This window comes from Aulostomus chinensis, chromosome 21 (assembly GCF_037954235.1).
Source record: "Aulostomus chinensis isolate RoL2024-O1b breed Wild chromosome 21, RoL_Achi_v1.0, whole genome shotgun sequence".
Lineage (NCBI taxonomy): Eukaryota > Metazoa > Chordata > Actinopteri > Syngnathiformes > Aulostomidae > Aulostomus > Aulostomus chinensis.
In genome coordinates, this window is record NC_141340.1 from 558,424 (window position 1) to 578,384 (window position 19,961).

At 50.8% G+C, this 19,961-nt stretch overlaps 3 protein-coding genes across 14 annotated transcripts; 2 read left to right on the forward strand and 1 right to left on the reverse strand.

Annotated features, from left to right (window-relative positions):
- The first annotated feature begins 35 nt into the window (after positions 1-35).
- crygn2 (crystallin, gamma N2) lies at positions 36-3,434 on the forward strand. Its single transcript, XM_086191856.1, has 5 exons — positions 36-153; positions 1,518-1,609; positions 1,688-1,844; positions 2,532-2,677; positions 3,096-3,434. The coding sequence occupies exons 1-5, from the start codon at positions 133-135 to the stop codon at positions 3,229-3,231; spliced, it is 552 nt and encodes a 183-aa protein (XP_086047982.1). The 5' UTR covers positions 36-132; the 3' UTR covers positions 3,232-3,434.
- nub1 (negative regulator of ubiquitin-like proteins 1) lies at positions 2,822-19,582 on the reverse strand. 10 transcript variants are annotated; one of them, XM_086191849.1, is made up of 16 exons: positions 19,409-19,582; positions 18,688-18,852; positions 9,143-9,264; positions 8,885-9,052; positions 8,467-8,531; positions 7,923-7,987; positions 7,679-7,846; positions 7,293-7,381; positions 7,048-7,154; positions 6,648-6,834; positions 6,276-6,383; positions 6,009-6,161; positions 5,792-5,938; positions 5,072-5,152; positions 4,549-4,726; positions 2,822-4,291 (listed from the first exon to the last, which is right to left on the reverse strand). In XM_086191849.1, the coding sequence occupies exons 3-16, from the start codon at positions 9,257-9,259 to the stop codon at positions 4,158-4,160; spliced, it is 1,767 nt and encodes a 588-aa protein (XP_086047975.1). In that variant the 5' UTR covers positions 9,260-9,264; positions 18,688-18,852; positions 19,409-19,582; the 3' UTR covers positions 2,822-4,157. The 10 variants fall into 10 exon arrangements, 9 of the variants coding, with proteins under 9 accessions (XP_086047975.1, XP_086047968.1, XP_086047973.1 ...); XM_086191842.1 differs by lacking the exons at positions 18,688-18,852; positions 19,409-19,582 and adding an exon at positions 10,005-10,476; XM_086191847.1 differs by lacking the exons at positions 18,688-18,852; positions 19,409-19,582 and adding an exon at positions 9,910-10,476.
- On the forward strand, positions 9,679-14,651 carry eci2 (enoyl-CoA delta isomerase 2). 3 transcript variants are annotated; one of them, XM_086191852.1, is made up of 10 exons: positions 9,679-10,243; positions 10,782-10,834; positions 10,945-11,057; positions 11,710-11,808; positions 11,996-12,184; positions 12,456-12,525; positions 13,227-13,329; positions 13,414-13,624; positions 13,698-13,841; positions 13,919-14,651. In XM_086191852.1, the coding sequence occupies exons 1-10, from the start codon at positions 10,197-10,199 to the stop codon at positions 14,072-14,074; spliced, it is 1,185 nt and encodes a 394-aa protein (XP_086047978.1). In that variant the 5' UTR covers positions 9,679-10,196; the 3' UTR covers positions 14,075-14,651. The 3 variants fall into 3 exon arrangements, with proteins under 3 accessions (XP_086047978.1, XP_086047979.1, XP_086047980.1); XM_086191853.1 differs by having other exon boundaries at positions 9,680-10,243; positions 10,954-11,057; XM_086191854.1 differs by lacking the exon at positions 9,679-10,243 and adding an exon at positions 10,533-10,551 and having other exon boundaries at positions 10,954-11,057.
- Positions 19,583-19,961: the final 379 nt, after the last annotated feature.

Sequence of the window (19,961 nt, forward strand, 5' to 3'; positions counted from 1 at the left end):
CTCTTTTGTGCGTCCGGCCGGGTCTTCGCCGCTCGCTCGCCCCCCACCCGTATATATTGGGGTGTCCAACTTTTCCTCTGTTACACTGTGTGTGTGCTTGTGGGCCAGGTTGGACGACATCCAGTGGGCAACATGTCGCAGTACTCTGGAAAGGTGAGTTCCATAACGTCTTTAATCGCTGCCTCAGGGGAAGGCTCCTTCGCTTTACATTGTTTTACATGTTGAGTTCAACTAGACAGCCAGGACTGAAAAGAGCAGGTTCCTGAACGTGGTTTGATGGGATGACAATGACTGAGATCAGATGATGGGTTCCCAGCAGCTGAAGGTACTTGCAGGTTCAGTTCTACATCAGATCCACCAGTAAACACCAAACCGGTGGATGGTGCAGGTTCAGTTCTACATCAGATCCACCAGTAACACCAGACTGGTGGATGTTGGAGGTTCAGTTCTACATCAGATCCACCAGTAAACACCAGACCGGTGGATGGTGGAGGTTCAGTTCTACGTCAGATCCACCAGTAACACCAGACCGGTGGATGGTGGAGGTTCAGTTCTACATCAGATCCACCAGTAAACACCAGACCGGTGGATGTTGGAGGTTCAGTTCTACATCAGATCCACCAGTAAACACCAGACCGGTGGATGTTGGAGGTTCAGTTCTACATCAGATCCACCAGTAAACACCAGACCGGTGGATGGTGGAGGTTCAGGTCTACATCAGATCCACCAGTAAACACCAGACTGGTGGATGTTGGAGGTTCAGTTCTACATCTGATCCACCAGTAAACACCAGACTGGTGAATGTTGGAGTGGTGGAGTCTTAAAAACCTGGGTTGCTAACAAGAGTCTGGAGGAGCCTACAGAGGTCATGGAGGTCATTAAAGGTCATCAGAGGAAACACAAGAAGCCTGAAGCTTAGTGGTGGTTAGGATGGTAACTTCCTGTCTGACCACAGAAAATGTTTAGACTTTTGTTCTAGATTCATCTGTTCTGACTGTAAGAGCACTTTGACATTCAAAGATAAATTCATACACACACAAAACAGATGACATTCTGCATAAACGTGTGTAGTCTTACAATCTGACCATTTTCCTCTCAAATGTTGGTGTCATGTTACGCATTATTGGCAAGTTAGCGAGGGAAGCTAATGTTATCGGTCTCAGCGGTGCAAGTTCTGCGGGAAAGTTTTCTTCTTGCTTTTCTGTTGGCCTTTTCTTGTTCTTGGGGCCAACTTTCACCAATGTGTAACAGCGCCCCCTACTGAAGCTTCAAAATGGCACCAATGGTGCACAGTGAGTGAAATATGAATGTCAAGGTCAGACCAGCGAAGTTCACCTGGGAGAAGCTGATCCTGGTACATGCTGGTTCTGACTTCAGGCTCTGTGCCACATCACAACAGGTTCCAGGAACTCGTCAACAAGTCCTTGATTTCTCTCTCTGGCTCTGTGACACGTGAACAACCTGACAGACAGACGCTGGCTGAGGTGGTTGACCCTTTGTGTTTGATCCGCCTCCAGATTACTTTCTTTGAAGGGAAGTGCTTCACCGGCAGGAAGCTGGAGGTTCGAGGTGACTGTGACAACTTCCAGGACCGCGGCTTCATGAACCGGTGAGGAATCTGCCCCCTCTTCTTCTTCTGCCCCCTTCCCAGACTTCTCTGATCACGTTGCCGTCACGTCTCTTTCAGGGTCAACTCTATCCGCGTGGAGAGCGGCGCCTGGATCTGCTTCGACCACCCAGACTTCAAGGGTCAACAGTACATCCTGGAGCACGGCGAGTACCCAGAGTTCCAGAGGTGGAATTCCCACAATGACCACATGGGATCCTGCAAGCCCATCCGCATGGTAAACTCCTCCCCAACGAGCTCATCACACAGGAAGTTCCACACATTCCGCACACTGCAGATCCACATGCACGTTCCTGGGTTCTACCTCTCAAGGTCAACCGGTCCAGTGAACCGCTCGCCGCCATTCGTCCACTGTCTCCTACTGACATGATGTTTAAAGTGGCAGAGCGCTTCAACGTTGCCAACTTGCTCAGACCACAAAATCCACAACCTGGTGAACCTCGGCTGCCTGGTGCCGTGGAAATCTGGGTCATGACATCGTCAAAGTAGACTCAGCTGATTTAATTGTACTAAATGCATGAAAGTGATGCTGAGATTATGACAGCATGACGCTGATTTGGACAAAGTACAAATTCACAGTTTGTCAAGTCTGTCGCCATGACGAGCTGGCGACATTTAAAATGCTGATTTCCTGAATGGAGTTCTGACCCGACGGACTACAGGAAGTTTGTCCTCCATTTGGGATTCGTCAGCGGCATCCGAAGAACCTGAGCGCATCACACAAGTTTAAAAATGTGTTTGGACAACGTCTTTGAATGTGACATTCCACCTTCTGAGCACAACACACTCGACGATGTGACACTACCTCATGACGCTCACGGCCACATGCTTGTGCATCTGACCACGTGTGGGTGTGTGTGTTCTCTGAGTGACCAGCCTCTCTCTCTCTCCTGGTCTGCATCAGCATGGCGAGCACTATCGCATCGAGTTGTTCGAGGGCTGCAACTTCTCCGGCCAGTGTGTCGACATCTGCGACGACTGCCCTTTCCTGCAGAGCCGCGGTCTCTCCAAGAACTGCATCAACTCCGTCAAGGTGTACGGAGACGGAGCGTGAGTACACACACACACACACACACACACACACACAGAAATGACACTGATGAATCGGCTCTATCGATAGAGATTAGCATGCTAACTAGCCAGAGCCAGCAGTGTCACCTTGTTAAGATGTTTGTTACTGCAGCTGATGACATCACAAACATCAAAAATGATGTCCATATGGTTCGGAGGTGCCAGCTTCCTGGATGAGTCCAGAGGTTTGTTAGCAGTGACAGACACGTGACAAACTCCAGGAGCACCAACAGGGGGCAGTCTCCTCCCGTTGCTGGAGGTGAGACAACAGCCCCTTGTTGGGTCACTGGACTTGTCAGTGAGCAGGCTCCCCCGGCCGGTTCAGGTCCAGCCCGTTAGCAGGACTCTGTTCCCTCCATGTCTGTGACTGACCGGTGCACGCTATACCCCCCTGCAGGTGGGTGATGTACGAGGAGCCAAACTTCCGTGGCCGCATGTACATCGTGGAGCGCGGTGACTACTGCAGCCACAACGAGTGGCAGGCCCAGAACCCCAACATCCAGTCCATCCGCAGAGTGGTCAACTACTTCTAGACCCGCCCCCAAGCCTGGCAATGACCTCACCACCACTCATGTACAATAAATAAACAGCTTCAATAAGAAAACAGCTTTTTTATCAAACACTTTCTGTGTGTGGTGTTTTGTACGAAGCAAACTGCGACATGTTTAGAATGTCCAGAACTAAACACGGGGACACTCCCAGCCACATGAAGGCTGACCGCCCCTCAATACTTTCATGTGGTCGTCAAATAAATTTGAGAGATTTCCTCCAGTCTTTTCAGATTTATATGTGCAGTTCACATTTGAGCCACACGAGGGAGCTCAGAGCTCAGACTAAAGCCCAACACCAGAACCCAGACGGCTCGTCTTCTATCATGTGTTCCAAATGTGTGTTTTGTTCTATGAATAAGGAAATAAAAGCAATGGCGTAGCCTGGTAACGCCGCCTTAACACACTCATTTGGTCTCACTGAACCGGTTTCCAATTAATCTCCCAACTGAGCTGTATGACATGTTACACATGTGACATGAGAAGTGCCAGCAGGAGTAAGAATGATGGGGGGAATAAAATCCAGAAAAGCATTTTCATTGGGGGGTAAATGAGTCCACGCCCTAGTACCCCAGATCCAGGATCCAGGGGGGATCCAGGGGTTGGGGGGGGCAGAGCGGAAATGTTAATCTGATGCTTCCACGTCGCTCCAGGGGCTAAAACAATCAGAAGGACTTGACGGCAGCAAACATCCTCCATCTTGTTTATTGGCTGTGTCAACATGAACTCATCTTCAAACATGAACAACAGCAGCAGCAACGGTGGTCTACACACAAACGATCTCTGACGGTAAAATATGGAGTTCCTTCATCAACCAGGCGGGTCCTTCTGGGTGCAGTGAAAACAGGAAATGACCTCTCTACTGGAAGAAGAGCCACCCGTTTGAGATGGCAAACACTGCTGCGTGTGTGTTAGATGGCGCCTCGGCTCAGGTAGCTCTTCATGGTGGCGATCAGCTGGCTCTCCTCCTCCAGCGTCAGGTCAAGGTAATCCTCCTCGTGATGCGAGAGGTCCTCCAGGACCTCGTTGACCAGCTCGCTGTCCTCTGGAATCAAATTTTGGATGGCGGTCAAAGACTCGACACACTCCTGAACCCACGTTACCAGCAGTACTGCTGCTGAGACCAAGGCTAGTTAGCTGAGCACAGTGAATGGTAGTGGGTGGGAAGTGTTAGCATAGCTCTGACAAAACCTTCCTTTAAGAAACTTCGGTATCATTTCATTCCTCGCCATTACAGCAGCAGGGAGTAGCTGGCCACCATTTTTATCTGTGGAGGATGTGGCGTGAGGGTGTGTGTCCTACCTGAGATGCTGGACGAGGTGCTGGGTTCCTCCGAGGAGGGGGAGGAGCTGTCAGACAAGAGCTCTGGGGACAGGACACCCTGATTGTCCAACAGCAGCTGAGTGGCTGACTGGACATCTCCGCCTGTCAGTCTGAGCGCCGCCTCGGACGCCGCCCTCTCAAAGCCCAGGTACAACAACTGCAGAGGTACAGAGGTCATGCACACATGTACGATGTCATCTCTCACGTAAATGACAAGTAGTCAATCAAAGTGACAGACGAACTGCTGGGTGGTGACCCCTCTTCCTTCGCAACATTAGAAGCGTAACTCTTTAACACCCTAAACAGAAAAAGTCAAGTCCATTCTTCAAAGAACATTTATGAAACAAACCAGCTCAAAGTGAGAACACCCCCAAAGAATAATGGTATACCCCTGGGCGACATTCTTCTCCTTCCACCCTCCAGGGCAACTGCTGGAGTGGTCCAGTATGGAAGGGGACTATAGCATCACCCTGATGGGCGGGACGGTTCCACCTCTGCATACCTGTTCCAACTTTTCAGGGCCGACAGCACCGTCTGTGTAACTGCTGGACGCCACCGCTGTCTGGTCTGAATCCAGCAAGATCTAAAATGGCAAAACACCAACAAACCGTCTCAACTGAAGGTTCCACTGACCTGAGTTCCTCCAAAGACCGCACACTGACAGGAAGGGAGAGCTAACTGGTCATGCCATAACAACAACGGGGCCCAGCACCAGCCGCTGGTAGGACTGAGGAACTTCTTGGACCAACACACAGGCACTGTTTCTTCTGGACCAGCTCATCTGTCTGACACTCTTCCATGTGTCTGTGGTTGACAGCATGATGGAGCACTGGTTTCCCTTCTTATTTACTGCTAAGTTAGTGACTGTCAATGCTGCTGTCAGGATGCTAGCTGAGGGGGCCCCCGCACCAGGCGCTGTCTGAGGTGCGTCCTGTCCAGTGGTGAGAAGACAGCTCCAGGTATCAGTCAGCTGGGAATCCATGATGCAGGTTCTGTGTGCCGCTTGAACGCTGCATGGGTCAGTGTCCTTGGAAGCGTCTGCTGCAAGGAACTAAGCTCCTGCGTGTCTAACAACTGCTGCTAACAGACATTAGCACATCATCAGCCCCTGACCTTTGAACTCACCACAGCCGCTGGCCAGATGTGACCCTCTCTTTATTCTCCTATCAGTGACAGGTAATACACTTTCTTATGAAATGGAAAGAAAGAAAGCGATTCTGACTGCGTAAGCTTTGTCCACGTCCCCGTCGGCATGGTGCAGGGCTCTGGTGGCGTCTCTCCTGGCGTACCCCAGCTCCATCAGGGACGTGACGCCTTCCATCAGCATCTTCCGCTTCTGACGCTCCCGCTGCTTCATTTGCTCCCGCTCCTGAGCCACATAGAAGTTGAATATTCAGGTCAAAACAGCAGAACAGTGTGTGTGTGTGTGTGTGTGTTACCTGTCTGCGGTTGCTGATGTGTATGGCAGCTTCCTGCATGTCGCCCTGACAGGCTCGGAGGCCAAGACGAGCTTCTCTCTCAGTGAAACCCAGAGACATCAACTGAGTCATTTTCTCAGAGTCCAGACACAAACGTGCGTACAGAGATTCCACCTGAAAACATCCCGCCAACCACGGTTAGAGTCTGGCACAGGACCGGCTCACTTCCTGTCGCCCCTGGTAGCCTGCAGCTAGCTAACGCACAGTAAGAGTGCTGTAGTAAGTTACTTTGGTCAGTTGGTGTCGGGCCTGAGCGTCGTTCCCCTCGATGTAGGACAGAAGACTCTGGAGGAGATACAGCCGAAGGAAGAGCACCTCCTCGCTTCCTGTGTTGCCCTGGCAACAGACATCAACATAATCAACCTGTCACAACAGGGCGTAAGCTTGCATGTGGCTACATTTACTAGACAACCAGGCCTCCGAACTTTTGATTGGATGAAAGGAAGGGAGCTCTCTGAAGGTTGCAGGAACTTATTTTACCATATTTTCTCACACAGAGGAAGTCTATAAATTAGTCCAGGTCTCAGAGAGCAGAAGTTCTTCTTGAAGAAGGAAATTAAGAGATAGATGAACAGTACCGGTGGGAGGTTCCACCATTACCTTGATCATGAGCAGCCTCTGCTGCTGCTCGCCGTAACACTGCAGGAAACAGTCCTCCGCCCTCTGCAGGCGGCTACGCCCGTCATCCAGGCAGGACAGAGCCTCCAGCACTTGGTAACACCACACGATGTCCAGCTGCAGGACAGCGTAGTTGTCCACCGAGCTGAGCAGTGCTGAGCCGCACTGGCTGGCAGAGTGTGCGCATTCGCGCGCGCGCGCACACACACACACACACACACACACACACACACACACTTCTTGTTTACTGAGCACTGTTGGTTTGTGTTGCAGCTCAATGTTTTATTACATCACAGCGTGTACAGTGTGATAAAGTCAACACAGCACCATTGAATACATGAGTAAAGTGATGATGATGTCAGAGGTGGGAGGAGTCAGAGACCTGAACTGCTGGTCAGCCTGCAGCAGGTGACACAGAGCGTTATCATACTGCTTCCTCTTCATCAGAGAACGACCCTTCTCGTGGAAGCCCATGGCGAGGATGAGAGCCTGAGACACATGACAGGGATCCTGATCAACATGCGGCCGACCTCCAGGACCTCGACCTGAGGTGTGAAGCCTGAAGGAGCTCTGAGAGCGAGGACACATAGAAGCCAAGGGCCCCTGAGCCCCAGTTAAGACCAGCACCTTCTTCTCAGAGTGAGGGATCTTTAGCGGGTTTCCCTTCTGGTCGGCGATCTCCAGGAAGGGCGTGGTCCCTGGGTCGTCACTGCCGTCTGAAACGACGACACAGTAGAAGAGCTTGAGACTCCAACAGGAACGCTCCCAGAGATATCAGACACGCCCCCCGGCTCCTCTGAACAAATGAGGCGCAGAGACTCCCTTCCGCCGCAGTGAAACCTGGATGCTGAGCAACAGTTGTTAATGATGATCAGAATTTCTGGTCAGAATGAGGAGCAAAGGACAGAGGCGGACCTTCCTGTCGCGACGCTTTCACGACAAACATACAAAGTTCCTCACTGACTTCAATTCTCGCCATTCTGTCATGACAGATGTGTTTAAAGATGGCGCACCTCTCTCCGACAGGATCTGGAAGCCCTTCTGGGTCCTCCGGATGCTCTCCAGCTGGCTCTTCCTCTTCTCCTCTTCCTCACTCATCTGCTGCTTCCACTCGCTGTCGCTGACCTTCAGCACCATCATCTTGCTGTGGTTCCTCACACCCTGCTGTTCCAAACGCCGATCTGACCCCATAACACACACACACAGGTTTAAAGGTTTGAGCCACAGATAGACGGCGTTCAGCTCGCCTGGACTCACCTGTGCTCAGCGTTTTCCCATTCAGGATCAGTTTGATGTTTTTGAGGCCGTACTCTTCTCGGATCCTGCAGTACACAACAAACATGGTGGTGAGGTTAACACAGCTACCTGGAGGACAGGAAACAAGCAGGTTGACCAGCCGCGTTCAGCCTGGATCACCACCTGGCTCAGAACGCCCTGATGGGCCAAGCACGGGTGGGGCTTTTTCAGTCGACTGGGATCTACTTCCTGCTAACACATATAACTGTCACTTCCTGTGAGAAGCCTCCTTACAGAAACAGTCCACCTTCATAGCCACACTTGCCGCTGCAGTGAGGGCCGCCGCCGCGTCCTGCACGAACATGCCGGAACACGTCCCCGTCAATCGTTCCCCACACCACCTCGTTCACCTGCGTGGTGTTTGACAACGTTTCTGTCGGCGTTCTATCCCAGCATTTCAAACCAATGAGATTCACTGGGCCTGACCTGTCCACCATCATCCCCAGTGCTAACGACATGGCGACAGACACTTTCAAACACCACGTCACACTGATGTGGCGTTTACCTGTCCACCACCAGCTGAACCAGCACGTCCAGCTTTGTCTCCAGGAAGTTCCTCGTCTTTGGATCCTGAAACAGACAAACATGGACATCTGTAGGTGAGTTGTGACATCACATGGAGTCGTGATGACATCACATGGAGTCGTGATGACATCACATGGAGTCGTGATGACATCACATGGAGTCGTGATGACATCACATGGAGTCGTGATGACATCACATGGAGTCGTGATGACATCATGGTGTGTTTCTGCAATTATCAGAAAGGAGACATTTGCGTCACTCAAGTGCATGAGCTCATCATCAACCCTCTACCACGAGGCAGGTGCTCAGCATCATTTGGAGGTAAAGAGCAACGGTTGAAAACGTCTCTCACGTCTCCGTCTCAAATGCTGTGAAATCATTCAAAATGGCTGCCTGACCTTCTTGCTGTCTTTGGGCAGCAGCAGCTCCAGCGTGGCCACGTTGGTTTCTCTGAACATCTTGTTCCCCTTCCCTCGCTTCACCGCCTGGACCCGGATGGACTCCAGAGCGTTGCTGACCTCCTCCGTGGGCAGACACAGCAGTGGGGCGAAGCGCTCCGCCAGCTCCTAGTAGAACACCACCAACCAATAACCAATCAACCCAAATATGAAAAGCATCTTGCAGACCAGCTGCTACAGTTATGGGCGTGGCCAGACCTGCATGTGCGGGGTTCCAGGGTTGTGATCGGGGTCAGTGTATGGGGGGTTCCACAGCTGGATCTTCTCCTGCTTCAGCAGGTTCTTCAGCTTCGCCTCTGTGTTCAGCTCTGCCATCGTCACTGATAAGTCAAGGAGCAAAACTTCATGTGGAGGTGAAACGGGAGAAGGCAGGATCAGAACGCTGAGTCGTTTGAACAGTCAGATTAGTTTATTAACCAATTCTACCTAATAACGTCCTTCAATGTGCATTCATACAATTTATTCAAATTTTACAAGTGATCAAAAACCTGATCTGTATAATTTGTGTTTGCAGGCAGGCGTGGACCTGATCTCAATTGAACACAATCTTAATCCAGTAAATCCTCATCTACCGACGCGATCAACCTCCACAGAGTGAGTTCACTTTCTGAGCCGCGACAAAACTCTCCGAGTTCTCGTTCTCCTTTCATTGCGTTTCTATATTTATCGCGATGATATCGTTACCTAGTTCTTACCTCCTGGCTCGCTAGCATGTGACTGCTAACGTCAGTTTGTGTTTCCTGAAAACAGAACCACTTCCCAACATGCACCGTTTTTACACAAACGGTTTTCCTACTTTTTGAAAGTTTCGTATTAAGACGGAAGCGAGCTGACGTCAGTGGGGGCGCGTCATTCTTCGCTAGCGAAGAGTTCTTTCAGCTAAGCTAGCTGCTAGCTAACGCGACACCGCGCAGGTGCGAACTCGTTGTTCTTCTTCTCCTCCAAATGGCGCCGCCGCGTCTCACCGGGATACCTCGGAGCTCAGCGGTCACCGGCGTCAGTCGGCTTGTCGTGGGTGTTGTGTTCCCGGCAGAGAGGCTGTGTCGCGGAGAGTGCTCACTCTGCTCCGCGTCCCGGCTCCAGTAGACGGAGGAAGCTGTTCCGGTGCGTCACCAGCACCGGAGTCAGAGCTCCGGCGTAAACGATCTTCGGACAACCTGAACCGGAAGTCTTCCAGGCTGCTGGACCTGGCGACCTTCTCCGTCCTCCTCCGCCCTCCCAGCTTGGATCGGTGCCTCCGGCTCCGGGTCGAATGGCGGGACTGTCCGTTGCGTGTCTTCGCCTGGTCCGGTGGACATGGTGAGCACCGGCGTCCGTGTCGGGGTCGGGATTTTCGGGGCAATGTAGCAGCCGCCGCTTCTGTCCGAGTACTTCCGGCCGCATCGACTCTCAAAATGACGCCACATTTCCGCAGGCCGCCGGCGGCCAAACGCACCGACCGACGCACTTGAACGTCTCTACCGCAGCTACGGAGGCGTGTCACGTGACCTCGCTTGAGCGGAGAGATGAGAAGTTACTGAGTACAAATACTGCACAAGTACACAGGAAAGCTCTGGTCACGTTAGGAGGGAGGAGCTCTCTACGTCACCACTAGAACCGTTGTACAGGTCGAGATCGATAATACAAATGACGTCAGGAGGGTTGGTCGGTCCGATGGTTGACGGGAGTAGAACTGGCCCACGTGACCTTCCATTGCTCTAAGGAACCAGTTCCCTAAGGAACCAGTTCCCTCAGCAGTCAATCATTAGGCCAACCGGCAATGACCTTTGCCCCAACTGCCTGCTGACTCAACCCAGCTCCACACCTTTCTGATCATTCTTCTTCTGTGGTGTTTCAGGCTGCTGCGTTCCTCCAGCGTGACCTTCCACTCCTCAGCCTTTAACATGATGGGTGAGTCGCCTGGATCTCCACTTCCTGTTTCTGACCATCATCCTTCTCAATAAGCCACCATCCCCGTGTGTGTGTGTGTGTGTGTGTGTGTGTGTGTGTGTGTGTGTGAGAGAGAGTAGGAGTGACGGTGGAACAGTTTGAGCAGGCGAAGACCAGACTGTCAGCGCTGAAGAAGGATCCGGGCAATGAGGTCAAGCTGAAGATCTATGCCCTCTTCAAACAGGTGTGACGTCATGCTGCCGTCAGCTGACCTGCCGCCGCCGCCGCCATTATTCGGCTCCTGTTAATTCACTGGTCTGTTTTTGTTTTCTCAAAAATCTGGAAATGCCAGAATTGAAATAGAAAACAAACGATATGCAGAAATGGCATCCTCCTTTTGAGTCCTGACAGTTGTGTGAGGTTCTGATGGTGGCGCCAGCCTCCTGGAGGGAGGAGCTCCACATGAGCCACAAACGTCCACTGGGACTCGAGAGGACCTGAACAACCTCCAGCATTCTGTCATTTTGTTGAGTTTGTATTTCCTGGCATGTTGGAGATGAACCAGGTGATGTCAGAGCGTGTGGCGTGACACCTGAACCAGCTGATCATCCTCTGAATTGCTGGGCCTGTAAAGGAGCCTCAGGTGTGTTAGTGTTGAACTGAGGAGGGAAAGATTCGTTTGATAGAACGGCGCCAACGCACCTCCATTACTGCTGTTCTGGTAAAGGGGAACCTGGATTTTGCTCATCAGCATTTGGACCGGAACAGGAGACACTGGATCCTCCTGCTCCCACACACGTTTGATAGACACGTCGAGGGCGAGTTGGGGGACGGGGAACGGAGGCGTGTTTGGAGCCTGAATCTGTGATGACTGACCGGAGTGTCTCCCCCTGCAGGCAACCCAGGGTCCCTGCAGCACACCCAAACCCGGAATGCTGGACTTCATCAACAAAGCCAAGTGGGACGCCTGGAAGTCTCTGGGGTCTGTCTCTCAGGTGAACCAGCTTACTGCCATGACGGTTTAGTGTTAAATGATCCAATATGGTGGCGACACGAGTGAGTGAGACCAGCTGTCAGTCACCAAACGTAACCAGAACAAAGCTGAGTGAGTGGCAGGTTAGCAACTTACGTGACGCGTGTCAGATGAAGACTGTCCCACTAACGCTCCACGCTGACACGCAGGAGGACGCCAGGCAGCAGTACTGTGACCTGATACGCTCTCTGGTGGAGGCAGAGGGTGGAGGCTCTGCCAGGGTCGCTGCCCAGCCTGTGGGCGGGGCCATGTACCAGACGCTCCTGGTCACCACAGTGGACAACATCACCACCATCACTCTGAACCGACCAGCCAAAAAAAATGCCATCACCACGGAGGTAGGTGTGTGTGTGTGTGTGTGTGTGTGTGTGTGTGTGGTCTTTCATCTTTCACGTCCTTTCCTCTCTATTGGCCAATAACTTGCTTTGTGCTGAGTCGACATGATCTTGTTTTTACTGCTGAGTGTACCTCAGGATGTTAGTACTTGTACTACCTGGTACCGTTCTTGTTTGGGGGACATAAACAGATCCTGGTTGTCGTGGGAAAGACGGGGCAGTGCATTAATCAAATGATATTTGAGCTTCTGACTGACAGTTGTGTGTTTCTCAGATGTACCAGGAAATCATGGCCGCTCTGGAGCAAGCGGCGTCCGACAGCTCCGCCCTCGCCGTCTTCACAGGTACATAGAACAGAAGAGAACTGAACCTCTTAACAAGCACATCAAGGGGCACGGTGGCGCAGTGGCAGCGCTGTCGCCTCACAGCAAGAAGATCCTGGGTTCCATTCCCACAGAGCACCCTGGACGCTGTGGGGCGTGTCCTCTCCTCCATGTCACCGGTGCCCACGCCGTGGGTGGGGTTGGTTCAAGGGCCCTCTGTGTGGAGTTTGCATGTTCTCCCTGTGACCCAGTTAAAGGAACCCCTCACAAAAACATGCAACTGGTCCCCTGGTCCAACAGGCGCCTGATGGGAGGGGAAAGAATCGGTGGGAATAAGGTCATCCTCCCACTGGTGAAAGCTCCCTGCTAACGGGCCGCGTGCATGACGCACAAGTGCAGCCCAGGATCGCAGCGTGCGTGGGGACATGGGTTACAAAAATCAGGGATAAAAATTTCGTTAAAACAAAAATTAAAAACCAAGTACATCAGACATGTGAACAATAGTAGCGAGGACCAGAAGGGTCCGTCCAGCAGTAGGGCGGAGCAGCGGCTCTGGTCCGGTGATACACCGTCAGGACTCAGGCCAATAGTAGGACTGCTGCCAATCAAACAGCTGATTTTGAAAGTCAGCAGCTGTCGGTTTTCTGGTGGTGGGAGGAGTCACTTCCACCAGCAAGCGTTGACAAGTGAGTCCTGATTACATGTTGCTGTTTTCTCACCAGGAGCCGGCGACTTCTACTGCAGCGGCAATGACCTCACCAACTTCACCAGGATCCCAGAAGGTGGTGTGGAGCAAATGGCGAGACAGGGTGGCGAGCTGCTGCGGTGAACACCAATAGACTGACTGCCATTGTCGGCCCTGGACGCCCGTCTCCTCTCGCTCTGATTTGTTTTCTTTGTCCACAACAGGAAGTACGTGAAGGCCTACATTGACTTCCCAAAGCCGCTGGTCGCCATGGTGAATGGGCCAGCTGTCGGCATCTCGGTGACGGTGTTGGGTCTGTTTGACCTGGTCTACGCCTCTGACTGCGCCTCCTTTCACACGCCCTTCAGCCAGCTGGGTCAGAGTCCTGAGGGCTGCTCCTCCTACACCTTCCCCAGAATCATGGGCGCCAGCAAGGTCAGCACACACACAAACACACTCAGTCATGAGTTGATGACCATATCCTGAGTGGGTGTGGCTTATCCTGCAGGCCAGTGAGATGCTGCTCTTCAACAAGAAGGTGACGGCAGTCCAGGCCTGCGAACTCGGTTTGGTGACGGAGGTTTTCCCTGACAGCAGCTTCCAGACGGAGGCGTGGCGCCGGCTGAGGAGCTACGCCTCGTTCCCACGCAATGTAAACACATGCACGCACACCCAGACACACAGAAACGTGGTCATTCATTCCCCCTCCTCTCTCCCTCTCTCTCACAGTCGCTGGCTCTGTCCAAACAGCTGATCCGCTCAATGGAGAGGGAGCGCCTCCACGCCGTGAACGATGCTGAGGTGGACCGTCTAATAGAGCGCTGGACGTCAGACGAGTGCTTCAACGCCGTCATGAGCTTCTTCCAGGCTAAAGCGAAACTCTGAGATGAGCAGAAGAAAGCGGCGTCCAGACGGCTGTAAACAGAAGTAACAGCACTCGGACATCTTGATTGTCCTCGTAGAGGTTCACACGTCTCACTGACAGGAAGCTGACGTGAAACCAACTCAGGAAGAAAAAAATTATAACCATCTTGGATTTTAACCATCCCATGTCAATATTTTGATGATGATGATTCAACCTTTGGAAAAGCCTGCAAGCATCGACTGGATGCGAATGATTTTGAGGTTAATGCTAACATTCAGATGGGAAGACGATGGATTTAAATATGGCCGCCAGTCAGCCTTGACGTCCTCGTGCTAAACTTTTGTCTCAACTTGGATGGAACTAATTATTAATGTTGCTGTGTATTAAAGTGACTTCATTGTTTTTTGACTTGGTGATCTGTTGTGGTTAGCATTAGCTGACTAGCTGATGGAATCTGCTGGTGTGTATTTTACCAACAAGCACAGACGTAAACTTGATGATTCCAACTGTATGAGAAAGCTGAGATGATCGAAGTGCCTCCATCTGTCTCTTCTGCTTCTTCAGAATAAACCTGATAAGTCACCAACCGCTGCATGTGATTGTTGACAAACATTCCAACTTACACCGCACTTCCTTCCTGACTCACGTAGCCGACTGCTCAGGTAGAACAGGGACAATGCTGATGCTACCGGTGTGCTGTAGCCCCACTCAGCATGAACGCAGTTATCAAGACGGTCTCACATTAACACGATTATTTCACTCAAAATTGATTTGATCTCCAGTCCAGGTGTTGGTGGATCCCTGATCCTCCCTCTGGATCAAGGAGACTGGATTCTACCAGACCACCTGGAGAGTTGGTGACCAGATGTTTCTTGACAGTTAAGCTGCTGTTAGCATCAGTCTCTGTTAGCTTCTAGCTAAACATACGTGGCTGGTTCTTCCTGCAGTCTGGAGTCACTCAGAAGTGATGGAGGAGGGAGGACACCTGAGTCCTCCTGTGAGTGCTTGAGTACGCTGCTGGGTGGTGTGTTATCTTAAGGTAGAGATTTCAAGCTAAACGCCGAGTCAGCAGTGACAGTTGAGAGTTAAATGCAGGTATTTAAGGCATCGGTCGTCCACCAGGTGGCAGCACTCACCTGCTCTCAACCTGCACACACAAGCAGAACGTGAGCAGCGTTCTCAGGTGAAGGTCAGTCTGTGACTGACACGATGAAGGGTTGATCATGAAACCGAGCAACCGTCTCACTCACTGCACCTGACAAACACACGCGGTAACTCTGAGTCCTGCATGCTGGTTCCTCTTCTTTCAGCTGTGGTGTGAAAGTACCTGAAGGCAGCAGGTTTCATGTGAATAACTTCATGAGGAAAAATCTGCAGTTGCCACGGTAGTGATATTTGGACTCGGTCACCAGACAGGAGAAGGTCAGTTCTGCTGTGTTCAGAGACCAGCAGAGGAAGGAAAGAAGTTCTCAAAGGGGACAACAGAAGACCGAGGACATGATCCCACTTGGAGCTGCCAGAGAGAACTGCCATATTTGGGTGGTCACCAGACATAATTTGTTCTCCAACTTGAACACTGATGAGTGGCCTCTGGTCTAAGCAGGGAACTGGTTCAGTCCAGTGGTTCTCTGGTCCCCCCAGGGCTCACTGCTTCACGTTGATGAAAGGGAACTTAAATTTAATAGCGTATTAATTGATGTGTCCAACCGTCAGCTCTGCTTTTGCTGTCAGGACGATGCAGTCTGAGCCAACCAACACTTGAAGACAGATAAAATCCTACATAGCCAAGTCATGTGATCTCTGACCCGGACATAACCGGGGTCGCCCATGTCATAACCATTGGCCACAGGTTCCCTCCATTAATCTGGAACAGCTGTTTAGGTTCCACATCTTCAGAGGGACTTCCTGCATGATGATTTTCAGAGGTTGCAGCTTAGGGAGTAATTAAAGCCTCTGGACGCATCACTTCCTCCAGACGTGGGTGAGGATGTGGCGTGTTGGTTCCGTGCGTCAGGCACCCTGTTGGGGTTGGGACATGTCCTTCAACTGAAACACTAGACACGTGTTTGTGCCACATCTGCACTTCACCCTCCGCTGCCCTCCCTCCACCTGTCAATCAGCTCACACACTGAACCTTTTTCCTTGTGGTGCTTACTTCTGGATGAGTTTTAACTTCATGGGGATTGTGGGAAAAAACATCAAAGTTCCTTCATAGGCTAACGTTAGCTTAGCACTGCTAACGTAGCATCCAGGCTTCCAGCATCATCAGAGGGTTCATTAGTGAAGATGATCTTGATGAACTGAACCTGGAAGATCATCAACTTCTGTTCACCAGAGCTGATTTACTGGTTCAATCACCACAATCACATGGAGCGAGCCTATTGGCTGCTGGGGAGGAACTAGGAGATGACCACTTCCTGTTGGTGGAGGAACCAGGAGATGACCACTTCCTGTTGGTGGAGGAACTAGGAGATGACCACTTCCTGTTGGTGGAGGAACCAGGAGATGACCACTTCCTGTTGGTGGAGGAACCAGGGGATGACCTCCTGTTGGCCAACAAACACACTTCCTGCCTGTGATGTTGGGTGGTGTAGTGGTAGTGAGACGTAGCTACACCACCACCCCAGTATGAACCCCAGTGTTTGGTGCCAGTCACATGATTAGAACTACAGCAAACATTTGACGGTATTTACTTGTAACAAAACCATAGTTCAACTGATACAGTACGTGTGTGACCTTTTTCGTTCCTTCTAGTTCTGCTTCTTCTACTTCTTATTTTTAGTTATTTACAGTTTGGTTGTCTCATGGCCCAAAATCACAAACCCGGACTTGCATGGTGGGGGACGGTCCATTGATGACATCAGCAACAGTAAATCTGATGCATGAGCATTTTTATCACCGGATTTTATGTTTGCTGTCTAAACTAGTTGACTGGCTACAGGAAGTTCAGCTGAACAACTTTCAAAGTAAATCAATGCAGCTTCATTAATTCTTCATGATATCAATCACACGTGACGAAACATCAGAGACACCTGATGACCTGAAGTCTAACAAAACTATTTTTTTGTTGTTTGCCTCAACATGTTAGTGCAGATTTTCCCAGAGAGACTGGAGGACCCTGTGAAGGACGAGCAGGGAGGACGTCCGTCTCAGCCTCATGTCTCTCCTGTGGTTTGCTTGGAACTGTAGATCAGTCTGGTGCCACTAACCAGGAACCAATCAAACCAGACACATGACAGGTGCTCCCTGAAGGGACCAGCCATTAATCAGGCCGATGACCCGCCCACCCTTTTTAACTATTATTCCCCAAAAATATAAAGAGAGAAGAACAGATAGAAATAAGAAGCTGGGAACATTGAAAATGAAACCATGAACAAGAACAACCAAGCGGAGAATGTGAGGTCCTAAGCTTTCTGTTCTCAAGGAGGGCAGAGCTACTGAACCATGAGTTCTCTAACAGGAGAACACACAGCGTGACAGGTGAACCTACGTGACAGTTGTCCTTGATGACCTTTCTCAGTTCCACCGTTCCAGCAGCAGTAACCCTCCTTCCCTTCACCATGTTGCACTACAAAGCTCTCTGTCGGTCTTTCGGTCAAAGTCCGGCATCACCAGGGGAGAACTGACATGCTGGACTGTCCATCCTGGTGTCCCATCAGGCAGGGCGGTGATGATGTGGCAACTACGGCGAATGGAGCAACGTAACAGAGGGAACATCACACCTTCGCGGGAGGAAGTAAAGAACTAAGGTGAGACACCCCCAACAGGTCCATCTAAGGACACAGCACTGACCCCTGTGTAGGAAGACCAGGACTGTCAGGCTCAGGCTCCCTCTGTCTGAGACCTCCTGGTCTTTTGGGGTGAGAGGAGGAGAGAAGGGAGTGTTATTGAGGACATGTGAGGACAGCCTGAGTCAAAGGTGTCACTGCAGCAGTGGCCTGAGATGCCGCGGCGAGCTGCAAGGTGAACAGCAGCAGCAGAGTTCAGGTGAAGTTCAGCAGCAGAATGTAGGACAGCATACGAGGGAGACAATGTTTTTCTGCCTGGGCCGCGGCGACACGTAACTGTGGTACTTCCCTTATAACCTCCGAGATCCCACTAGCATGACGAGAGGGTGAACGGGTTCAAAGGGAGAGAGGGAGATAATGCTGTGTTCATGGCCGTTAGGAAGAACCGCCGCCGCCGGGTAAAAGAAGACTTGGAAGGGTGTTTGAACTCATTTGAAGCGTCAGACAGCAGGTTTCCCTTCATGTCATTATTTTTCTCCCAGAGCAGTTTCACCCTCTGTTGACCTGAACCTGCATCTACTGCACGCCGCCACCACAACTACCACCACACACCCCCCACCTGTAGCTGCTCACCATCATGGTCTGTGGTTGGCTGCTGCAGTTGAACGAGGGAAGGAGGAGGCGAAGTGAGGAGATATTAAGAGGGAGGAGGAAAGGAAGTGGGATAAAGTTAAAGGAGCAGAGTTTCAAGGAGGCCAGGCTGAAGCATGGAGGAAGGAGAGGAAGTAACTTGACAGGATGACAGGAAAAGACATAAAGTTGCATGATGGGAAGTACATAATTGCTTAAATCAAATGTGTCGGTCAGGCAGTGTGAAAGGAACCTCGGCGGTTGGTGTGACTTACCTCCTCGAGTGTCCCCGAGTCGACCTGCAGCATCTTTAATGTGCAGACCGCCAACGAGTCAGAGGAGTGTGACCGCTCCTGGACTTCGCTCCACCAACTACAATGCTTTCCTCCAAGCAGATGGAGGGAAGGAGGGACACAACAGGAGGTGGCAGAAACCAGTCACTGTGTCAAAGATCAAAGATGGCCGACCAAACTTTGTAAAAAAGGGAAATCAGATATAAGTGAAGAGTTAAAGGTGTCTAAGGTGTCTCAGCTAACACAAGGGCTAACATTAGCCAGCTAGCCAACATTAGTCCGCTAGCCAACATTAGCCAGCTAGCCAACATTAGCCAGCTAGCCAACATTAGCCCACTAGCCAACATTAGCTAAGTATTAATCAGGAAATAAATGTAACATTCATATAAAATAACAAGTAAAAGTAATGAGCAAATAAGACAAAAAACTGTAATGTCTAAAAAATACACATAAGTATGCCAACAACAATATAATTAAATTAAAATAAACAAAACCAAATAATTTATCAAAATCATTTGAAAATAAAGTATTTTTATAAACAAAATTTGAACAAATTATTTTACATCACCTTTGAAATCTGTAAATGATAGAAATATAAAAATATGAAAAAAGTTAAATGATTCAAACAGAAATTAACACAGTATAATGAATATAAATAACAGTAAGCGCTTCAATCAAATCTGTAAAGTAAGTTCGTACATACATTAAAGTTTGACTGGAGTTTCCTGTGATACCAAAGTCTGCGGTTACTCTGAGCTGATTGATTGGGGCCCTAGACGAGTCGTGGCGACCTTGCTGAGGACACGGCGTCTGTTCACACATCAGAGCTCCTCCGCCCACCAGAGACTCCTCGCTCACTCTGCAATCAGCTCGCTCGACATTTACATTCAGATGACTGCGCCGCACAGCTCCAGCCGCCGGAATGTAAATGTAGCAGAGATCAGAAGGGGACTAGTGGAGACTGAAGTGTGGCAGTGGTGGGTGGCGGGGGGCAGTGGCGGCGGCGTGAGGTCCCTGCCTGACACCTGTCCTCACATGACACCTAGCTCTGATTAACGAGTCGTCCTGGAGTCGTAATCATGAGGTTTAATCAGAGGAGCTGCTGCTTAGTGATCACAGAGACAATCAGGGGACGCTTAAAAATTCATGGCACTAATAACTGATGGCAGGGCCCCAACACTTCAACACTCCTGCAGCAAAAGACCTGTTCAGTAGTTTGGTAAGTTCTTACAACTGTTACCACGATACACTTGGTG

Excerpts from the sequence above, each read along its gene's own strand:
- crygn2 (XM_086191856.1), top strand. The coding sequence starts at position 133 with ATGTCGCAGTACTCTGGAAAG. Across the intron at positions 1,610-1,687 it reads GACCGCGGCTTCATGAACCG|GGTCAACTCTATCCGCGTGG; the intron begins GTGAGGAATCTG and ends CGTCTCTTTCAG. Across the intron at positions 2,678-3,095 it reads AAGGTGTACGGAGACGGAGC|GTGGGTGATGTACGAGGAGC; the intron begins GTGAGTACACAC and ends ACCCCCCTGCAG.
- nub1 (XM_086191842.1), bottom strand. Across the intron at positions 7,382-7,678 it reads CCAGATCCTGTCGGAGAGAG|ACGGCAGTGACGACCCAGGG; the intron begins GTGCGCCATCTT and ends TCGTCGTTTCAG. Across the intron at positions 4,292-4,548 it reads CACCTCGTCCAGCATCTCAG|AGGACAGCGAGCTGGTCAAC; the intron begins GTAGGACACACA and ends ATTTGATTCCAG.
- eci2 (XM_086191852.1), top strand. The coding sequence starts at position 10,197 with ATGGCGGGACTGTCCGTTGCGTGTCTTCGCCTGGTCCGGTGGACATG. Across the intron at positions 11,058-11,709 it reads TCTATGCCCTCTTCAAACAG|GCAACCCAGGGTCCCTGCAG; the intron begins GTGTGACGTCAT and ends CTCCCCCTGCAG. Across the intron at positions 12,526-13,226 it reads CGCCCTCGCCGTCTTCACAG|GAGCCGGCGACTTCTACTGC; the intron begins GTACATAGAACA and ends TTTTCTCACCAG.